The sequence below is a fragment of the Aotus nancymaae genome, unplaced genomic scaffold (genome assembly GCF_030222135.1).
Source record: "Aotus nancymaae isolate 86718 unplaced genomic scaffold, 86718_ANA_hifiasm-v0.15.2.pri h1tg000092l, whole genome shotgun sequence".
In the NCBI taxonomy this organism is placed as follows: Eukaryota; Metazoa; Chordata; class Mammalia; order Primates; family Aotidae; genus Aotus; species Aotus nancymaae.
In genome coordinates, this window is record NW_026988507.1 from 4,216,355 (window position 1) to 4,238,575 (window position 22,221).

The window sequence follows — 22,221 nt, forward strand, 5'->3', positions numbered from 1 at the left end:
CTATCAGAGAACTGAGGTCACAGGGCAAACTGCCACACTGAAAGCTGGAGAGACCCTTGAATACGGACAATCAGCCCTTCTTGCTGGAGATAGTAACTTGCAGGAACCCTTACACAGCGATTGGCAAACTGCTAACCTTCAGAGTTAAAAACTCCTGGTGGGTGGGGTAGTGAGGGGGTTGTTAGTCTCTGGGGAGAACCCATACTTTTGTGTGAATTACCTTCAGAAACCAGGATCTCACAGTGAAGATTGAAGAAAACTTTCCCCCTTCTTCCAGGAATGGTAGGGGATAAGTAACCATTTTTAATATGTCCAGAGTGTTCTTTTCACCTTACAAATGCCTGTCTCAAGGAAAACAACTTTACCCGAGCCTTATCTGACCTACAAGAAAGGCAATTTCAAAACATGGGCCCTCTCTAGACTTCTTACACAGGAGAAAAACATAAAGGCTGAGAAACCTACCAAAGTCGCAGCCCTTAGATGAAGGCCCACTTTTTAAAAGTGAGATTTAATAATAAGATTATAGAATATTTCACCTCCCTATTACCCTACCACCATATCAACAGGTTTCCAGTATGGTATAACAGTATATTGGAACTGAGAGAACTACAAGATACAGGCTATATTTAAAAAGGAGTTTCTAAAAAAAATCCAGGAAGAAAAAAAGGGAGAAAAGGAAGAACAAAAAAGGAAAAAAAAAAAAGGACACCAGGGAATATTGAAGCTTCTGATACCTACAGTTACAGCAAACATTAAACATAGCCTAATTTCTAGCCAGATAAACATAAAATCTCACACTATCTACTTCAGATGCTTAACTGAAACATCCCATATGACTTTCAACAAAATCTTACAAGGCATGCTAAAAGTAAAAAAAAAAAAAAAAAACCCCTCCCCCACCACCAACCATACACACACACACACACACACACACACACACAGAGTCAGAAGAGGCAAAGATAACATTAGAACCAGACTCAGATATTACACAAATTTTGACATTTTCAGACTAAGAATTTAAAATAATTATAATAAATATGCTAAGACTAATGGAAAAAGTGAACATCAAGGGCAAATGGATAATGTGAGCAGAGATGAGATGCTAAGAATCAAAATACAACGCTAGAAATAAGAAAAATACTGTAAAAGAAATAAACAATGCCTCTCATAGACTCATCAACAGACTGGACACAAACAAGGAAAGAATCAGTGGACTTGAAGATGGAGAATATGTCAACAGGAACTTCCCAAACTGAAAAGCAAAGGAACAAAAAAATAAAGGAAACAGAATATTCAAGGACTATGGGACAATTACAAAAGCTGCAAACATATGCAGTGGGAATACCATAAAGAGAAGAAAAAGAGAGTGAACACAAAAAATATTTGAAGAATGAAGTGAAAATTTTAAAACTAATGTCACACAAAAAATCACAGATCCAGGAAACACAGACAACACTAAACAAGATAAATATTTAAAAAATCAATACCTAGCCATATCATATTCAAACTGCCAAACCTTGAGACAATTAAGAGGGAAAAAGACCAACTTACTGATGGAAGGACAAGGAGAAGAATACACTGATGTCTCTTTAGGAATAACGCAAGCAAGAAGAGTGGAATGATATATTTAAACTGCAAGATAAACATCCACTAACCTAGAATTTCGTATCCAGTAAAATAATTCTTCAAAAGTAAAGGAGAAATAGACTTTCTTAGACAAACAAAAACTGAGGCCATATGTACCAGGAGATCTGCTTCACAACAAACGTTATCCTTCAGAGAAGGAAAATACAGAGGTCAAAACTTGAATTTACACAGAGTAAGAAAGAGGGTTAGAGAAGAAATCAATGGGAGTAAAATATTTATTTTTCTTACTTTTAATTGATCTAACAGATAAAAAAATAGCAATATTGTATCTGGTGATTACAGCTTACAGATAAGTGAAATGAATGATAGCATGTAAAGGACACAGTATAAGGCAACGGTCCCCAACCTTTTTGGTGCCAGAGACCACTTTCATGGAAGAAAATTTTTCCATGGACCAGAGGTTGAGGGGATGGTTTTGGGATGATTCAAGCACATTACATTTATTGTGTACTTTATTTCCATTATTATTCACTATAATATATAATGCAGTAATTATATAACTCACCATAATGTAAAATCAATGGGAGCCCTGTGCTTGTTTTCCTGCAACTAGATGGTCCCATCTGGGGGTGATAGGAGACAGTGACAGATCATCAGGCATTAGATTCTCTCTCATAAGGAGCATGCAACCTAGATGGCTCGCAGGCACAATTCACAATAGGACTTGTGCTCCTATGAGAATCCAGTGCCTCTGATCTAACAGGAGGCAGAACTCAGATGGTAAAGCAAACAATGGGAGTGGCTGCGAACACAGACGAAGCTTTGCTTTTCTGCCCACCACTCATTTCCTGCTGTGCAGCCTGGTTTCTAACAGGCCACAGTACTTGCATAGTAGTACACAGGTACATTTCATTTTATTGCATGTCGCTTTCTTATGCTTTGCAAATACTGTGTTTTGTTTGTTTTTAATTGAAGGTTTGTGGACTTCAGCACCATTTTTCTAATAGCATGTGTTCAAAATGTGTTTCTATAACATTTTGGTAATTCTCACAATATTTTTAGAACACTTTCATTATTACTATATCTGTTACAGTGATCTATGATCAGTGATCTTGATGTCACCAGTGTAAATGTTTTGGAGTGTAAATGTTATGTGTCTTTTGACTGCTCCACCAACTGGCTGTTACCTTCATCTCTCTCCCCATCCTTAGGGCTCCCTGAGACACCATTCAACAATATTGAAATTAGGCTAATTAATAACCCCACAATGGCCTGTCAGTATTCAAGTGAAAGGAAGAGTCGTATGTTTCTCACTTTAAATTAAAAGCTAGAAATGATTAAGTATAGTGAGAAAGGTATAGCAAAGCTGATAGGCTAAAAGCCATGCCTCTTGCACGAAACAGCCAAGCTGTGAATGTAAAGGAAAAATTCTTGATGGAAAATTTATGATTCTCAAGTGAACACCTAAATGTTAGGAAAGTGAAACAGGCTTGTTGATATGGAGACAACTGTAGTGGTCTGGATAGAATATCAAACCAGTCAAGACATTTCATTAAGCCAAAGCCTATTCCAGAGAAAGGCCCTAAACTCTCTTAAATTAATAGGTTGAGAGAGGTGGGGAAGCTGCAGAAGAAAAGTCTGAAGCCAGCAGAGGTTGCTTCATGAGGTTGAAAGAAAGAAGCCATCTCCATAACATTAAAATGCAAGGTGAGGCAGCAAGTGCTGATGCAGAAGCTGCAGCAAGTTATCCAGAAGACCTAGCTAATATCATTGATAAAGAACATCACATACACTAAACAACAGATTTTCAATAAAGATCCAACAGCCTTCTACTGAAAGAAGATGACATCTAGGTCTAGGACTTTCATAGCTAGAGAGGAAAAGTTCAATGCCTGGCTTCAAAGCTTAGTGGCTAATGCTGCTGGTGACTTTAAGTTTTGACTTGTTCCATTTCTGACCTGGGCTGGTTCATCCTTCCTTAGGCAACCTGGTGGTCCCCACTCCCAGGAAGTCACCATACCCAATCAGCAGAGTGCACTACAGCCCAGAACTCCTGGACTCAAGCAATCCTCCTCCCTCAACCTCCCCAATAGCTGGGAGTATAGGAATGCATTGCTGCCTAGACTCCAATTTTGAAAGAAGTTTTATTTTGGGTAAAATGCTACCAAACAGCATCTCATGCTACAGAGAAATCTTTTGTGAAAGGAAGAGTCCAGTGATGTGGCAAACGTCATTGTTTTATTTTATGAAATTGTCACAACTACCCCAACCTTCAGCAACCACTATCCTGATCAGTCAGCAGCCATCAACATCGAGGCAAGACCTTTCACCAGCAAAAAAGATGATGACTTGAAATATATACCATGACCAAGTAAAATTTATTACAGGCACACAAGGCTGGTTCAACAGATGATCATTAGCATTTTTAGCAGTAAAGTATTTTTAATTAAGTTATGTACCTTGTTTTTTAGACAAAATGTTATTGCACACTTAATTAACTACAGTACAGTATAAACATAACTTTTAAATGCACTAGTAAGCAAAAATATTTATGTGACTTGCTTTATTGTGATATTTGTCTTCTTGTGGTGATCTGGAACCAAACATGTATTATCTCTGAGGTATGCCTGTATTGTTGTTTGAAAGTGGTCTTAAATTAACTATAAACGTATACTGCAAACTCTAAAATAAACACGAATAAAAATTTTAAAGAAATATGATTGATATCTGAAGAAAGGGGAGAAAATGGCAACATAGAAAGTGCTCAGCTAACAACAGAGAAGGCAGAAAAATGGGACAGCAGAAAAAGAAAGAACAAGTGCATTTACAAATATGATAACTTTCAATGCAACTTCAGTGATAATCACATTAAATGTGAATGATCTAAATACATGAATTAAAAGACAGAGAGGATAATAAAATAAAAACTAAGTATTGTTAAAAATAAAGACATTAAAAGTAAAGGGATGGAGAAAGATAAACTATATTAACACTAATTAAAAGAAAGCTGGAGTGGCAATAATTATTTAAGACAAAGCAGACTTCAGAGCAAGGAAAATTATCATGGAGCAAGAGGAGCATTACACAATGATAAAGAAAACCTAACAATCTTCTCCAAGAAGATGTATCAATCCTTAAGATACATGCACTGAACATATAGCATCAAAACATGTGAAGCAAACACTGAGAGAACTGCAAACAGAGAAAGAACCAAATCCACTAGTATAGTTGAAGACTTCAACATACCTCTATCAGTAATTGACAGATCCAATAGGCAGAAAATCAGTAAGGATATAGTTGAATTGAACAGCACCATCAATCAATTGGATCTAATTGATATTTACAGAATACTTCATCCAACAATATATTCTTCTCAAGCTCACATGGAACATCCACCAAGATAGACCACAATCTGGGACATAAAATATACCTTAGCACATTTAAAAGAATAGAAATCATATGTATACTCTGAAACCACAATGGAATTAAATAGAAATTGATATGGTTTGGCTGTGTCCCCACCCATGCAGTTATGCCCATGCTGCTGTTCTCCTGATAGTGAGTTCTCACAAGATCTGATGGTTTTAAAGGAATTTTCCCCCCTTTATTTGGCACTTCTCTCTCCTGCTGCCATGTGAAGGACGTGTTTCCTTCCCTTTCTGTCATGATTGTAGCTTTCCTGAGGCCTTCCCAGCCATGCAAAACTGTGAGTCAATTAAACCTTTATTTTTTTATAAGTTACCCAGTCTCAGGTATGTCCTTACAACACTGTGAGAACAGATTAATACAGAAATCAATAACAAAAAGATAGCTAGAAAATACTAAAACATTTGGAGTTTAAACAATGCATTTTTACAATATTTCGAACTAAAGGAAAATGAAAATACAACATACTAATAATTTCTGGATATAGTAAAAGTAGTACTTAGAGGGAAGGCTGTTGGCATTGAATGTATATCCTAAAAAAGAAGAAAGATCTAAAACAGTAATACAAGCTTCTACCTTAGGAAACTAGACAAAGAAGAGCACATTAAACCCAAAGCAGGCAGAAAAAAAGAATAAAAATTAGAGCAGAAATTAATGAAATTGAAAACAGGAAGTCAACAGAAAGAATAAAATTAACAAAACCAAAAGCTGGTTCTTTGGGGCAAAAAAATCAATAAAATACATAAACCTGTAGCAAACCTAACCAAGAAAAAATAACAGAAGATATAAATCACTAATATCAGAAATGAAAAAGGGACCATCACTACTGATCCCATAGACAGTAAAGAAACATTGTAAGTATTTCTACGCTCACACATTTGATAACTTAGATGAAATTGACCAATTCCCTGAAACACACAATCTGCCAAGACTTACTCAAGGAGCAACAGATAATCTGAATAACGCTGTAACTATTAAATAAACTGAATCAATAATTAATAACCTTCAAAACAAAGTACCAGGACCACATGCTTTCTCTGCTGAATTCACACCAAACAATTAAAGGAAGGAATGATACCAATTTTCTACAATCCCTACCAGACAAGAGAAGCAAAGAGAACACTTTCTAATTCATCCTATGAGAACCGCATTACCCTATTGCAAAAATAAGACTAAGCTATTATAAGAAAACTACATCCCAGAATCTTGCATGAATATAGATGAGGTCATCCTCATGAAAAATATTAGCAAACCATATCAAACAATGCATAAAAAAGAAATATATACCATGACCGAGTAAAATTTATTACAGGCACACAAGGCTGGTTCAACAAGTAAAAAATTAATTGATGTAATCCATCACATTCACAAGCTAAAAAATAAAAATCATATGATCATAGCAATAGATGCAGAAAAGCATCTGACATAATCCATTATCTATTCATGCTAAAAGCTCTAGGCAAACAAGTTAAAAATGGATTAAATATCTGAATAGACACCTCACCAAAGAAGATATACATATGGTAAATAAACAAACAAAAAGATGCTCAACATCATATGTCATTAGGGAACTAGAAATAAACACAACAGATATACCAACACACACCTATCAGAATGGCTCAAATCTAAAACACTGACAACACTAAATGTTGGCAAGGATATGAAGCAACAAGATTCTCATTCACTGCTGGCAGGAACACAAAATAGTACAGACACTTTGGAAGACAGATTCACCATTTCTTACAATGTTAAACATAGTCTTATCATATGATCCAGCAATTATAACCCTAGCTATTTGCCCAAATGAACTGAAAAATTACATCCACACAAAAGTTACACATAAATGTTTACAACACCATAGTTCAAAATTGCCAATAATTGGAAGCAACTATGATATTGTTCAACAGATGAATGGATAAGCAAACTATGGTACATCTGTACAATGAAATATTATACAGAAATAAAAACAAATGAGCTATCCAACAATAAGAAGACACAGAGAAAACTTAACGTGCATTTTATTAAGTAAAAGGAACCAGACTAAAAAGGATATTACTGAGTAATTCCAACTATATCACATTCTGGAAAAGTCAAAACTATAGAGACAGAAAAAGATTAGTGGCTGCCAGGAATTGGGGGTGGAGGATGGGGTGAGGAAGAATAAACAGATCAAGCATAGTGGATTTTTAGTGTAGTGAAGGTACTCTGTAGGTTACTGTAATGTTGGAGACATGACATTATGCATTTGTCAAAATCCAGAGAACTGTAGAAAGAATGAATCTGAATGTAAACTATGAACGTTAGTTAATAATAATGTAACAATATTGGCTCATCAATGATAACCTGTGTACCACACTAATGCAAGGTGTCAATAATAGTGTAAACTGTGTGCCGGGAGGAGGGAGATATGAGAACTCTATAATATCAGCTCAATTTTTCCATAAACCTAAAACTGCTCTACAAAAATAGGGTTTATTAGCTTCAAAAAAGATATGGATGAATATTATCACAATTATTGTGCTGGAAACATTAGATATTATAATTTGTTTCGTTTTGTTTTGAGATGGAGCCTTGCTCTCTTGCACAGGCTGGAATGCAATGGCACAATCTCGGCTCACTGCAACCTCCACCTCCCCGGTTCAAGCAATTCTCCTGCTTCGGCCTCCCAATTAGCTGGGATTACAAGTGCCCACCACCACACCTGGTTAATTTTCACATTTTTAGTAGAGACGGGGTTTCACCACGTTGGCCAGGCTGTTCTCAAACTCCTGACTTCAAGCAATCCATCCACCTTGGCCTCCCAAAGTGCTGAAATTACAGGCATGAGCCACCACGCCTGACCTGGACATTATAATTGGATAAGACAATATATGAAGTATAAATATAGAAAACACCTACCAGTTGAAAAATATAATGGAAGTTGAGATCATTTATAACAACAAAACGTAAGACCACCACCTAGTAATAAACTTAATAAAGTACAAAATTCATGTGAAGAAAAGGCTAGAAGCTCTATTGGGAAAAAAAAAAAAAGGAACACCATGGGCTAATGCCTTTTCCAGTAAGGGAAGACTTGATATTGAAAAAAGTGTTCATTATCAAAAAACAAACAAAAAACCCTGTTCATTAAAAGCAATTGCAACCCAAATCCCAACATGCCTTCTTGGCAATCTTGAGAAATGAATCTGATTTATACATCACTCTAATTTCAAACCCCAGCACAGTGCCTAATACAAGGTAGTTGCTCAAACAAATCATAAAAAAACTGTGAAGAATCAGCAAGGGCAACCTGCCATATCCAAAGTTAAAATACATTTAAAGTGACAGTGTAATAAGGACAGAGATCAAAGGGATAAAGGCAAGTAATCCAGAAATAGGTACAGCAGATATAGGAATTTAGTATATGATAAAGGTGGCAATTCCTATGTCTGAGAGAAAGAAGAACTTGCTAATAAGTTAGCCATTTGGAAAATAATTAAGCTAGACTCAAACCTCACTTTATACATCAAGCTAATTACAAATGAATGAAAAACTTAAAATATTAATATATCACAAAGCAAAAAAAATGTGTATTTTATGATATAAAACTTGAAAAGGTCTTTCTAAGCACAACATAAAAAACCATGAAGATTTCAATTCCATATAGCAAAATATGGCTAAAGTCTCAAGTAAAGACATGGGGTGGACACATAATAAAGAGGTGATATCTTTTTTGAGACGGAGTCTCGCTCTGTCACCCAGGCTGGCATTCAGTGGCACAATCTCAGCTTACTGCAACCTCCACCTCTCAGGTTCAAGCGATTCTCGTGCCTCAGCCACCCAAGTAGTTGGGAATACAGGCATCCACCATGCCCAGCTAATTTTTCTATTTTTCGTAGAGGCGGGGTTTTGCCATATTGGCCAGGCTGGTCTCGAACTCCTGACCTCAAGTGATCTGCCTGCCTTGGCCAATCTCAAGTGCTGAGATTGTGAGCCACCATGCCTGGCCAAGAGTTGACATCATTAATATACAGAGAAGTATTGCAAATTTTTAGGAAGGGCAATAAAGAATGAGCAAATGACATGAGTAGATAATTCACAGAAGAAAATCATATTTGAAGATATTTAACTCAATACTTGAAATAAAAATTGAAACAGGAGCTGGGAAATGGTAAGATGAAGGGGCAGAATACAAAAGATTTTTAGGGCAGTACTATTCTGTATACTATAATGGTGGACACATGTTATTATATTAATATTTGTCAAAACCCATAGAGAGGTCAGGTGCAGTGGCTCAGGCCTATAATCCCAACTTTTTGTGAGGCCAAGGTGGGAGGACTACTTGAGACCAGGAGTTCAAGACCAGCTAAGGCAATACAGTAAGACCCCCATCTCTACAGAAAATTTTAAAATAAGCTGGGCAAAAAGTTAAAAATAGTTGGGCATGGTAGGCACACCTGTGTAGTCGGAGCTACTCAGGAGGCTGAGGTGGGAGGATCACTTTAGCCCAGGAAGTAGAAGTTACAGTGAGCTGTGATTGTACCACTAAACTCTAATCTGGATGATAGAGCGAGAACGTGTCCAAAAAAAAATCAACAACAACAACAACAACAAAACCCACAAAACAAACAAAAACCCAACTAAACAAAACTCCCAGAATGTACAATGTTAAGAGCAAATCTTAAAGTAAACTACGGACTTTGGGTGATAATGATGTGTCAACATAGGTTAACGAGTTGCAACAAATGTACCATTCCACAAAAATGTCATGTTTGTGGGGACAGGTGCTAGTTACATAGGAACACTCTGTATTTGCCACTCCATTTTGTTGTAAACCTAAAATTGCTCTAAAAAAAAGTCTATTTAAAAAAATTAAAATAACAAAAGAATAAAAATTGACAGTCTTTTTGAGGCTATCAGATCAGCAAAGATGAAATATCCCCTCAGATTTGAGTAGCTAGGTAGTGGGAAACAAGTTCATATTCTATTATTTGAATTACAAATTAACATTTTTGGATGGTAATTTGTCAATTTCTATAAAAATAAAAACATGTCAATTGACTCAGAAATTCCCAATTTGGTACTTTATTCCACTGAAATACTTGTAGAAAATGTGCTATAGACACAAAATTATTCACCACAGTTCTGTCCATATGTAATACCAAATAACTAAAATCCCAAATACTCTTACTATGAGATATAGTTAACAGATTATAGTACGGGGTCACTGCATCTAATGGAAAGAAATGTGTCCTCATAATTCAAGAGAAATCCTGTCAAAAAAGAATGAGTTAGGACTGCTGTTCTACCAACACAGCTAACAAAGACAGTGCAATAAAAGGGAATTCTTGGTATTCATTACAATGAATGAGTAGATCTACATGTTGACATAAAAAGTATATATATTCTACATTAATGAATATTACATATATTATTGAAGCAAGCTCTAGATCAGTATATAGTTTAAAATAAGAAACAAAGTATACATGTATACTTTTCATGTACAACACAGTATAGTTATATATGAAAAAGGTTTGTAAAGATATATACCAAACTTATAACCATGGTTATCTTTTGATAATCCTGTTTTTGGAATTTAACTTTTTTAAAAGGTAGAAGTATAATTTTAAAATGAGAAAAACAATTATATGAAAATATTGTAGAATCACTTTTGTTAATAGTCTTGAATAGCATTTGATGAAACTAGTTTGGATTGTCCCACTGGACAGTGCTGATGCCCAAAATATTCACTGTGACCCTTATTTTTCTTAGAATAAACTACGCTTATAGTATGAGGAAAGAAAGTTACAGTGACCAATTTAAGAAAAAAGTCACTGACTTACCCTCATTTCCTTTCTTAAGACCAGATTACTGAAACAGGGAAAAATTCCAAAATGTTACATTTAAATGGAAACTATAAAACCACATAAGTTCTAAATAAAAACACGGGAGTTTTACAATTTGGGCACAGAGAAAGCCTTCCTAACTATAATCCAGATCCAGAAGCAATAATAAAAAACCTAATGAATTTTTTTACAGAAAAATTAATTCAAAGAAAAAAACCCTTCATCTATGACAAAAACAAACGAAATAACAAAAAACAAAGAGTAAAGTAAAAAGACAAATGATGATCACCACAGGAGTAACTTGTAAAGGTTTTTTTTGGAGTATGATGTAGGACAAAGGATAAATTGTTAACAATATTGAGAAATGGGATTTTTTGGTGTGGGAGAAAGAAGATACAGGTGTGAAAATGATAAAATGAAGGAAAAACCTTGTTGTATTTACTTTAAATTCCAAGAATCAGTATAAACACATAGACCGTGCTGCCTAACAGAGAGCAAGGAAGCTATCAAATACTTATAATAAGGTCAGCACCAAAGGACTTGGGAAATCCACTTGAAGAGGCTTTCACTGGCCAAAGATGGCACAATTTGTATACCAAGAAGGATATAATAACCTCAAGGGACTAAAATATCTCAAGTATGTTTAAATTCCTGTTAGTTCACAGTAATACTACAAACAAACAAAAACCAAACCAAATGGTAACTTTTACAGAGCGATAATAAGAAACTCATTATTTTAAAAACTAGTAAATAAGGAAAATATCCAAGCATCTGTCTTGCCTTTCCTGTAGGAACTATTTCTCAAAGAAAGCAAATCACTGATAAAAGGGGGCCTTTTATATTGTACAAACCTTAATGATGTTCTGAACAATGATCCTCAAAGACTATTTACATCACAAAAAGAGATAAGAAGATATTACCTATCTTCTGATGGAAGTAGACTGTATCATTTCTAAAGTGGTCCTCATCTAGTGAAACCAGAACTTGATCAAATATTTGGACCAAACTACCAATGTACAGAAAATACAAGGTCAGAGTAACATGCTAAACAATACCAGGAAAATCCAGATTATAATGCTCTACGGGACAAATGAACCTGTTTTCTTTTTTCCAACAAAAACTTGCAAAGAGAAAAAAAGAATTAAGAGGGATTAAGACTTATCAACCAGAAGCAATGTTTGCACCTTAGATTCCAATTCAAGCTCCAAGCAAAAGGCCACTGGAAAAATGTACACACTGATAGGATATATGAAGAAATCATAACATTGAAGGGAATTAATTATTTTCTGTAGGTGTATGGTTAGTTATACCTAAAGAGTGAGGTCCCTAACTTTTAGAGATGCTTGCAGATTAAAATAACCAAGCATAAAAAAACCACAAAAAACAAAAAACCAAGCATCAATATGTGATGATATGAGAGGGACTGGGCTTACTGAAAAGAATCTGTATTGTACATCTAAAACGAGAATTATGGCCCACACCTGTAATCCTAGCACTTTGGGAGGCTGAGGCAGGTAGATCATTTGAGTTCAGGAATTTGAGAACAGCCTGGGCAACATGGTAAAACCCCATCTCTGTTAAACAAAAATTAGCTGGGTGTGGCGGCATGCACCTGTAGTCTCAGTTACTTGCGAGGCTGAGGTGGAAGGATGGCTTGAGCTTGGAAGACAGAGGTTGCAATGAACCAAGATCAACATAGTACCATTGCACTGCAGCCTGGGTGATATAGTGAGACCCTGTCTCCAAAAAAAAAAAAAAAGAAGAAGAATTATAAATACAAAAAGACCATGTAAAATGTGGTGCTAATACAGAACTAAGAATAGGTTAAATGTATACTCAAAATCACTTTTAAGTCCTTAAAAGGAAGAGAGCAGATAACTATTTCAATTTTAAATACAAAGCATTTTACAATAATATATAGGTGAAGAAAATAATTTTAGCTTTAAATCTGACGGAAACAAAGAAAGTTTCTGTTTTTTGTTTTTTTTTTAAAGAGACAGTGTCTTACTTTATAACCCAGGCTGAAGTGCAGTGATGCAATCATGGCTCACTATAGCCTTGAAGTCCTGGGCTCAAGAGATTCTCCTATTCGCAGCCTCCTGAGTAGCTGGCATTATAGGCTCAAGCCACCATGCCCAGCATAAAGTTATTTACTAGTATTTTTGATATGATATTAAAGAAATTAGAATAGCCACTTAGTGGTCAATAGGTATCATATATATGTTCCTACTTGGAATCGGAACTAAATATAAATAAGAACCATTTCTCTTTTCATGTCCTTATGCTTGTAGTATCCTAACCTCTCACAGTTTCCTGGACATATGGGGTCCTTTTATACTCCTGAGCTTGCTCTTAACATTCTGACAGGTTTGTTTTAACATGACAAATTCCTACCCATTCTTCAAGACTCAACTAAAACATAATGCTTGTAGTAAAACTCTCCAGCCATCCCAGAGTTAAACTGTCCAATATGTTGCGACAGCACTATGAAACTACCTTTCATAACAGTACTTATTTATACTGTAATTTATTTGTTTTTAGGGTCTGTGTCCCTCAGGATTGGGAGTGATTTTTGTATTTCTATCTTCTAGCACATGTACCCTCCTAGAGGATGCTCAATAAATATTTGCAGACTAAAACTAATTAGCAATGCTGTAGTGAAAAGCTATCGCTTAAAAAAAATGGCATGCTCTAAGAAGACTTATTCAATCTGTCTTATTCAGAAAAGACTACCAAGAAAAAGCTAAATCATCAAGTTATGTAACACTGATCCTATTAGCAAGATAGGAAACTGTCAGACATCATTAACTCTTCCAGCAACTTGTTTATTTTGAAGTAATCTAAACACTTCATCTAAAGCAGTTATTCTTAAACTTGTTTATTTTTTATCTTTTTAGACATGAGGTCTCACCATGTTGCCCAAGCTAGACTTCAACTCCTAGGTTCAAGCAATCCTCCTGCCTCAGCCTTCCTGGGCAGCTGGGACTATAGGAGTGCACCACTGCGGACAAGCTTCTTAAACTTTTTGAAAAGTCAACAAACAACTTTAGCACACTACCCATCCATCAGCTACTATTTGCCGTGAAAAAAACAAACAAAAATCTCGAGACAAATGGAGAGAGTAAAACTGACATGCAGTGAAGAAAGTTCCAAATTAACTTACAAACATACACTAAATAGAAAGAGATGGTCACATTAAATGAATGAAGGAAAGAATCAGAAACAACCTAAAGCACTGATTTTTTAAAGAACATTTTTGACAAATAGATTTTATACTATGATCAAGTACACATATATAGGTCACATATAAAATAACTGCAAACAATATTTACCCTCACTAACATGGTAAACTATGATATATTTTATTCATTTTTTTTCATTGAAAAGAAAAACAGGCCGGGCACTGTGGCTCCTGCCTGTAATCCCAGCACTTTGGGAGGCCAAGGTGGGCGGATCACGAGGTCAAGAGCTCAAGACCATCCTGGCCAACACGGTGAAACCCTGTCTCTACTAAAAATACAAAAATTAGCTGGGCATGGTGACCTGCACCTGTGGTCTCAGCTACTTGGGAGGCTGAGGTGGAAGAATCGCTTGAACCCAGGAGGCGGCAGTTGCAGTGAGCAGAGATTATGCCACTGTACTACAGCCTGGAGACAGAGCAAGACTCCATCTCAAAAAAAAAGAAAAGAGAAACAAACAAAAACCTACTAAAATGATCCACAGTCCCACTATTGGGTTGAGATTTAAAGTTTCATGATTGCTGTCCTATAGATACTTTGCATACTACGCAGGCAGTCATAATCGTACAAAAATCTGTACATGAAGTTTACAATAAAGTATAATATCTATAACATATCACAAAAATATGAATAGCAAATATAGATTGTAAACGATATGGAAATTTCTGCTATCAATTACGAAGAGTGAAATGGAATCTTTGATATCTAAGAAATGATGGGTATTATGTCTATTAAGACAAATGCTGGCCAGGCTCAGTGGCTCACACCTGTAATCCCAACACTTTGGGAGGCCGTGGCCAGGAGGATCACTTGAGGTCAGGAGTTCGAGACCAGTCTTGCCAACTTGGTGAAAAAAATACAAAAATTAGTCAGGGATGGTGGCACATGCCTGTAATCCCAGCTACTCAAGAGGCTGAGGCAGGAGAATTGCTTGAACCCAGGAGGCAGAGGTTGCTGTGAGCTTAGATCGCACCACTGCACTCCAGCCTGAGCAACAGAGCAAGACTCTGTCTCAAAAAAAAAAAAAAAAAAGACAAATGCTTAGTCCTAGACCTCTAAAAAAAAAAAAATGACTCAAGGCAAACAGTCTTACCTGAGTACTAACAAAGGAATTAAAATTTTTAGTTTAACCAACATTCTTTTCAACTTTTCCTTCAAGTCTCAGGTTTATTTTAAAAGTTCTTCTTAATTAAACTGTAAGATGGTATGGCTTTAAAAATAATTTTCGTAGGTATCCACCCCAAACTCAAATTCAAGACAAGTCATTCTCTTTCTAACAGATTATTACTTCTAAGCTTCTACTATACAGAAATACTATAGCTGCCACTAAATTCAAGTCACTTAAGAAAAAAAAAAACTCTTTTTAACAGTCAATTATATAATCAAATTCTTAATTGATTTTCTTTTACTAAAAATAAATACTGAACCATATTCTCTACAACGTACCATTAAGCAATGAAGTTCTTTCCATCACTTATATATAAATTTCTTAGTTTAGGGCCACATAATAGATCCACAGAAACATAACTCTTAACACAAAACATTTTTGCTAAAAGTTAGTGGTTCTAAAGGAAAATTTTCATGAAACTATAGATGACAGAAACTTAAATATAAAAGCATTCCAAAATAAAAAATACTTTCATATATCAAATAAAATTGCCATTTACTTTTTACAAGACTGCCACAGACACATGAAGTTCTGTCCAGGTTTTCTCACTGGATCTCCATGCTGACTGGATGCACTGAATGGAGAAGGCTGAGAACTGTTAGGCTGGCCCTGCACTTGTACAGCTGGTGAAGGTGGCATAGGAGTGTTCTGTGAAAAAGAACAAATGCAGAGTTTGTGACATGACGCTGAAAAACATTTATATTTTATAGTACAGTCTTATAAATTTGATTACATTAACAGTTATGCATTTCGACCATAAAATTTACTCTTTGTAATTTTAAGTTTATGATTATGTTTAAAAAGATAATTACTTTTATAGAAATATTTAGAAAGTTTGATTCTTTTATTTAATATGAAACCATAAAGGCAATACCACATTATTACTACTGTAAAATATATATTATTTAAAATGAAGATTTTTAGGATGAAACACAATTGTAGACTTAAATGAGAAATAAATGTACCCACTGGATTTACTTATGTGAATTCTTCACAAGAACAGATCAACTGCAAATTACTACTTCTTTGTATATTTCCTTTTAGATTTTTGTAAAGAATATAAAGTGAAACAATATGGTAAAAAGCAATGAAAATTTTAGTTAGCAAAAAATGATGTAATCGTATAAATATATTGTATTAACTAATTTGCAGCAAGCTGCATAACAATTTTAGATTTTGAGGTTACTCAATTATGTATTTTTTTTTATTTTTAGAGACTCACACTGTCACCTATAAATCCCAACCCTTTCTCTTAGAAAAAAACACTAATAATTACAATGTACCTTAAATCAATTTTAAGCAATATATTTTCTTTAAATACCACAAAGGGAAAAATTAATATTAAATTTCTTATAGAAATGGTAGTACATAATTTTTGAGGAACTGCTTAAAGGTCATAAATTAAAACTCTGGGAAAACACCAAATATACTTGTTCATTTATAAGGTACATAGTCATTCATTGCTTAGTGACAGGAATATGTTTGAGAAATGGGTCGTTAGGTGACCCATTTCATTGTTCTGTGAATGCCATATAGTGTACTTCCATAAACCTAGATGATTTAGCTTACTACATACCTAGGCTATATGAAATACCCTATTGCTCCTAGGCTTAAAACCTGTATAGCATATTATTGTACTGAGTACTATAGGGAACTGTAACACAATGGTTAAATATTTGTGTATCAAAACATAGAAAAAGTACAGTGAAAATATGATATTATAATCTTCTGAGACTATCATTATATTATGTGGTCCATCCCTGACAGAAATGTCCTTAAGTAGCACATGACTGTACTGGAAATAGGTGGGCAAGGTAAGCTAAAATTACTGAGAACTTAGATTAAAAGCCATGGTAATTTTCTTCAGGAAAAAACAGATAAATTGCAAGCACACAAGGCTACTATAACATATAAATGAAAGAAAACTAACGTGTTGAAAAACAAAACTATCAGAAATGGGAAGTCATAAGAACTTTTGAGTTCCAAATTCTGAGGGAAAAAACTACTTTGAGATTGATGTTTCTATAATAGGTTCCCACTCTTATACATGCACCAAAAACACTTTAGGGCAGTACAAAGGTCACACAGATAGGATGAGGATTTCCCAACTTGACATATCAGGACTCACATTTTCAATTAGACTTTTAACTAGCCATGTGATCTTGGGCTACCTGCTTAACCTCTCTGATCCTCAGTTTTCTCATGTAAGTAATAAAAACTAACTTAAGAGATGCTGGGAAGACTAAAGAAACTATACATGAAAAGCCTAACTCGAGATTCTCAATAAATAGTAATAATAATAGGAAAACATATTTTGGAGGAAAAATGATCAGTTTAGTTTGGCAACAATGACAGATGAACCAACTAAAAATGTCTATCAATAGAAGTTAATGTTGGAAAAATAAATCTGAAAACCATTCACCTGCAAATTCTAAGAGCCATAAAAAATCTGGACCAGGTGCTCAGTGGCTCACCCCTGTAATCCTAGTACTTTGGTAGGCTAAGACGGGCAGATCATGAGGTCAGGAGATTAAGACCATCCTGGCCAACATGGTGAAACCCCGTCTCTACTAAAGATACAAAAAAATTAGCTGGGCGTGATGGCACATGCCTGTAGTCTCAGATACTTGGGAGGCTGAGGCAGGAGAACTGCTTGAATCCAGGAGGCAGAGACTGTGCCATTGTACTACTATAGCCTGGGCGACAGTGCAAGACTCCGTCTCAAAAAAAAAAAAAGTCTGATTGTGAGAAAGTAGTGTGGGAAGAGGGGTTAAAGAGGAAGAGCAAGGAAAGTGTAAGGGGAAGGTTTCTTTCTTTCTTTCTTTCTTTCTTTTTTTTTTTTTTTTTTAGATAGAATTTTGCTCTGTCACCCAGGCTGGAGTGCAATGGCGTGATCACAGTTCACTGCAGCCTTGAACTCCTGGGCTCAAGCAATCTTCCCACCTCTGCCTCCTGAGTAGCTGTATCTTCTGTGGTCGAGATAAATAGGATGGTGAATAAACCAGACACCATGACACCTAAAATTAAATTGAAGGAACTGGGAAAGAGCATTCTAAAGAAGAGGTGAGAAGGAAAGACACTTTCCAAAACCTTGTAAGGAACAAGAATTGTATTTACTCTGACTGTGATATAAAAGAGATACCTTTAGCTAGGCCAGGCACGATGGCTCATGCCTGTAATGCCAGCACTTCGGGAGGCCAAGGTAGAAGGATCACTTGAGCCCAAAAGTTTGAGACCAGCCTGGGCAACATGGTCAAACCTTGCCTCTACAGAAAATACAAAAATTAGGCAGGTGTGGTGGCATGCACCTGTAGTGTCAGCTACCCAGGGGGCTGAGGTGGGAGGATTGCTTAAGCCCAAGAGGCAGAGGTCACAGTGAGCCAAAAGTGCACCACAGCACTCCACTCTAGGCAATAGAGAGAGGTTTCGTATAATAATAATTAAAAATATATAAAAAAAGAGAGAGGGAGACAGGGATGCATTTAGCTAAATGTATAAGTCTTTAGAGAAGAAAATTAAGGCATTAATAGAAATCACTGGGAAAGAGAATTTTTGTGAATGTGGGCAATTTGTTTCAACTCTTAGAAGTAGGAGTTTTGGCCAAGATAGTATCAAAGACCCTTTCAGCTCTAATATTCCCTCGTTTTCTTAAATTGCCAAGTTTTTTCCTCTTATTAAGTATAAATTTAGATCATCAGTATATGCCAACCCTGCTTTATAAGAACACATTAAAATACAAACAAAAAAGTTACGTAATACTTTTCCTAGGTTTTATAATATACTACTGGTCTGCAAATCTGAGTGGCAGTACTCTTAGAAAAACATAAATGATATTCTTATGGGTCTTGCTAAACTGTTCTTTTATGGCTACAACTAAATGCTGCCCCGAGGCTACCAATCTGCTTTCTGATGGGTTGAGTAACCTTCTCAAGCTCTTTACCAGTAAGATACCAATATTCCATGTTACACAGTACCATTATCAGAAATGATTCACATTCTGAATTGAGGCAAGGCATATGTTAAATATCATAAATATGTACATCCTTAAGTAAACTATTTTTATGTGTAAGAATTTGGCATGTTATCAGATTATGGGATTAACAGATAACTGACAGATTATGTTCAACACACATTTTGTATGATCCTGAAAAAAAACCAGTCTTAAGTTTTTATATCTAAGTTTCTTTCATTTTGTAAATTCATTTTGATTTTTAATATGCCATTTAGCCAATATGTTTCCAAGAGATACCAATTCATGAAAGAGGAACAGGGCAGGGCTTCTGGAACCAATATCCTATAAATTGTGCTTCAACTTGCAATTATTACATTTGAAATACCAATAAAGAAATGTGCCCTGAAATAAGTACAACTTATTTTATATTTTTTATCAACTGTCCAGCTAAATACTACTTAAATATAAAATCAATGGCTGTATCATTTACTTTCACATATATTCTTTTTACTTGTTGCTGTTTTTTTCTGTAATAAAATTAATATAGCTGATTAATGGAGGATGGAAGAAACAAAACTGAGAAGAAAAAACATGAATTATAATGGCATTAGAAAGGATTACTTGTTGTTCCTTCTTGGTAGGGACACTTTCCTGCACTCTTTCCAGCCCTGAGCATTCTTCAAGTCTGGAAATTCCTTACTGGGGTGCAAGTACCTCCTTAACATCCCTAGACCCCTTGAAATTGTAAAATAACAAGTTTTCTCCAAAAATCACATTTAAAATCCTCTACTCCTTTAAGCTATCAATTCAAATAGTGAATAAAACAGTATTAAACCAAGGTCTAACATGCAACTTTAGAGTATATAAAGAAATTTGGCTGGGCACAGTGGCTCCACGCCTATAATCCCAGCACTTTGGGAGGCTGAGGTGGGCAGATCATGAGGTCAGGAGTTCGAGACCAGCCTGACCAACACGGTGAAACCCAGTCTCTACTAAAAATACAAAAATTCAGCTTGGCTTGGTGGTGGGCACCTGTAATCCCGGCTACTCAGGAGACTGAGGCAGAAGAATCACTTGAACCCAGGAGGCAGAGGTTGCAGTGAGCCAAGATCGCACCACTGCACTCCAGCCTGGACGACAGAGTAAGACTCCATCTCAAAAAAAAAAGAGTATATAAAGAAATTTAAACACTGTGGCTCACATCTATAATCCCAGCACTTTGGGAGGCCAAGGCGGGAGAATCATTCACATCTACTAGGAGTTTAAGACCAGCCTGGGCAACAGAGAGAGATCCCATCTCTACAAAAATAAAACAAATTAGCTGGGCATGGCAGTATGTGCCTGTGCTCCCAGCTACAGTCTTGGGAGGCTGAGGTGGAAGGATTACTTGAGTCAAGGAGGTCGAGGCTACAGTGAGCTGTGATTGCACCAATGTACTCTAGCCTGGTCAACAGAGTGAGACGCTGTCTTCCCCACCCGAAAAAGAAAGAAATTTAAAGCATAGGAGCAATAATGGAAATGGCTTTCTATTAATTCACATGCTCTTCAGAAGGCCCAACAGCCTTCTATTCCAAAGAAACTTAATGCCATCTTGAACAGTTAATATTTTTGTCTGTTAAAAAATATTTAGCCCCAATAGGTACTTCATCTTTTATATAAAGATAAAGCATATCTTCCCCATTACTAAGTGCCCATATATGGAGCAGGCACGGGGCCAAGTGGTATATATAAGAATGCTGTTTTTGTTATTCTCATTCTAATAGACACCATGCATGCTACATCTTTTCCTTTGCAAAGATTTTAATTTCTACAAGACAAAAAAATAACAGTTTTAGAAATAAAGAATGTACTTATTTTAAATAAACTATATTCTTTGTGAGAATGTAAGGAAGTTTAATAGACATTTTTTCAGATTAGGAACAAAATGTATTGATTGTTTGGCCTGACTTAACTACATATATGTCCAATGTGCTAGGTAAAGCATTTTAGCATTAATGTCCTAAAATTATTTAGTAGAACATCCTTTAACACTACAGTTCAAATAATCAATGAGTTTTAGCACTAATGTCCTAAAATGATCATTTAATAGAACTAACATCTTCTAACAGAACAGCTCAAATCATCAATATGTTAGATTTTAAAAAAAAGGCTTTGTAGAGCTTTATAAAGAAATCTTCTAGAATAGTGGAGAGAAGAAAGGTTAATGGGTTAAAAGCATGAGTTTTGGTTTCAGATACACCCAGGTTTCTGTACTGATACCACCTCATATTAGTTGGTAACCTTGGGTAAGTTATTAGCCATCTTGAGTCCTCATCTTTATAATAATTTTTACCTAATAAGGTTGTGTGAGGATTAAACGAGAAACTGCTCTAGTATAAAGTCCCTACCACATGTCCTCATCTTAGCTAGTATTATTGTTCATTCTTTGTAATTGTGATATTACTGACTACAACCACAATGGAAGATTAAGGGCACAAAAAAATGAGTGTTGATCAAACGATTCCATAGTGATATAGTTTCTCTCTAATTTGGTCTGTTATAACTATTTAGGATTGTAAAGGTCTCTAAGAGGAAAGACAGGCACATAATCAAGGTGAAATGGGAAATTATTAAATATAAGAGGAAAAACCTAACTAGGGAATGTCTACTATATACTCGACATTGCATGCACTACTTGAAAAAATGTGTTTAAGTGAAAAACTCAACATGTGGAAGCTTGTTTGAAGAAAAATGATATAGTATTTTCCATCTCAGGATTAATTATTGCCAGGTATATAACATCCCTCAAAGCAGAAGTCTCCAACCTTTTTGGCACCAGGGACTGGTTTCATGGAAGACAATTTTTCCACAGACCAGGAAGTGAGGAGATGGTTTTGGGGTGATTCAAGCACATTACATTTATTGAGCACTTTATTTATATTATTATACTGTAATATATAACGAAATAATTATACAACTCACCATAATGTAGAATCAGTGGGAGCCCTGAGCTTGTTTTCCTGCAACTAGATGGTCCCATCTGGG

At 35.5% G+C, this 22,221-nt stretch overlaps 1 protein-coding gene across 1 annotated transcript in view; it reads right to left on the reverse strand.

Annotated features, from left to right (window-relative positions):
* ARID2 (AT-rich interaction domain 2) overlaps positions 1-22,221 on the reverse strand; it is a 185,380-nt gene that overhangs the window by 29,722 nt on the left and 133,437 nt on the right. Inside the window, exon 16 of the mRNA XM_012459083.3 lies at positions 15,745-15,893. Within this exon, the coding sequence (XP_012314506.2) occupies positions 15,745-15,893 (149 nt within the window). The remainder of the gene's footprint in view (positions 1-15,744; positions 15,894-22,221) is intronic.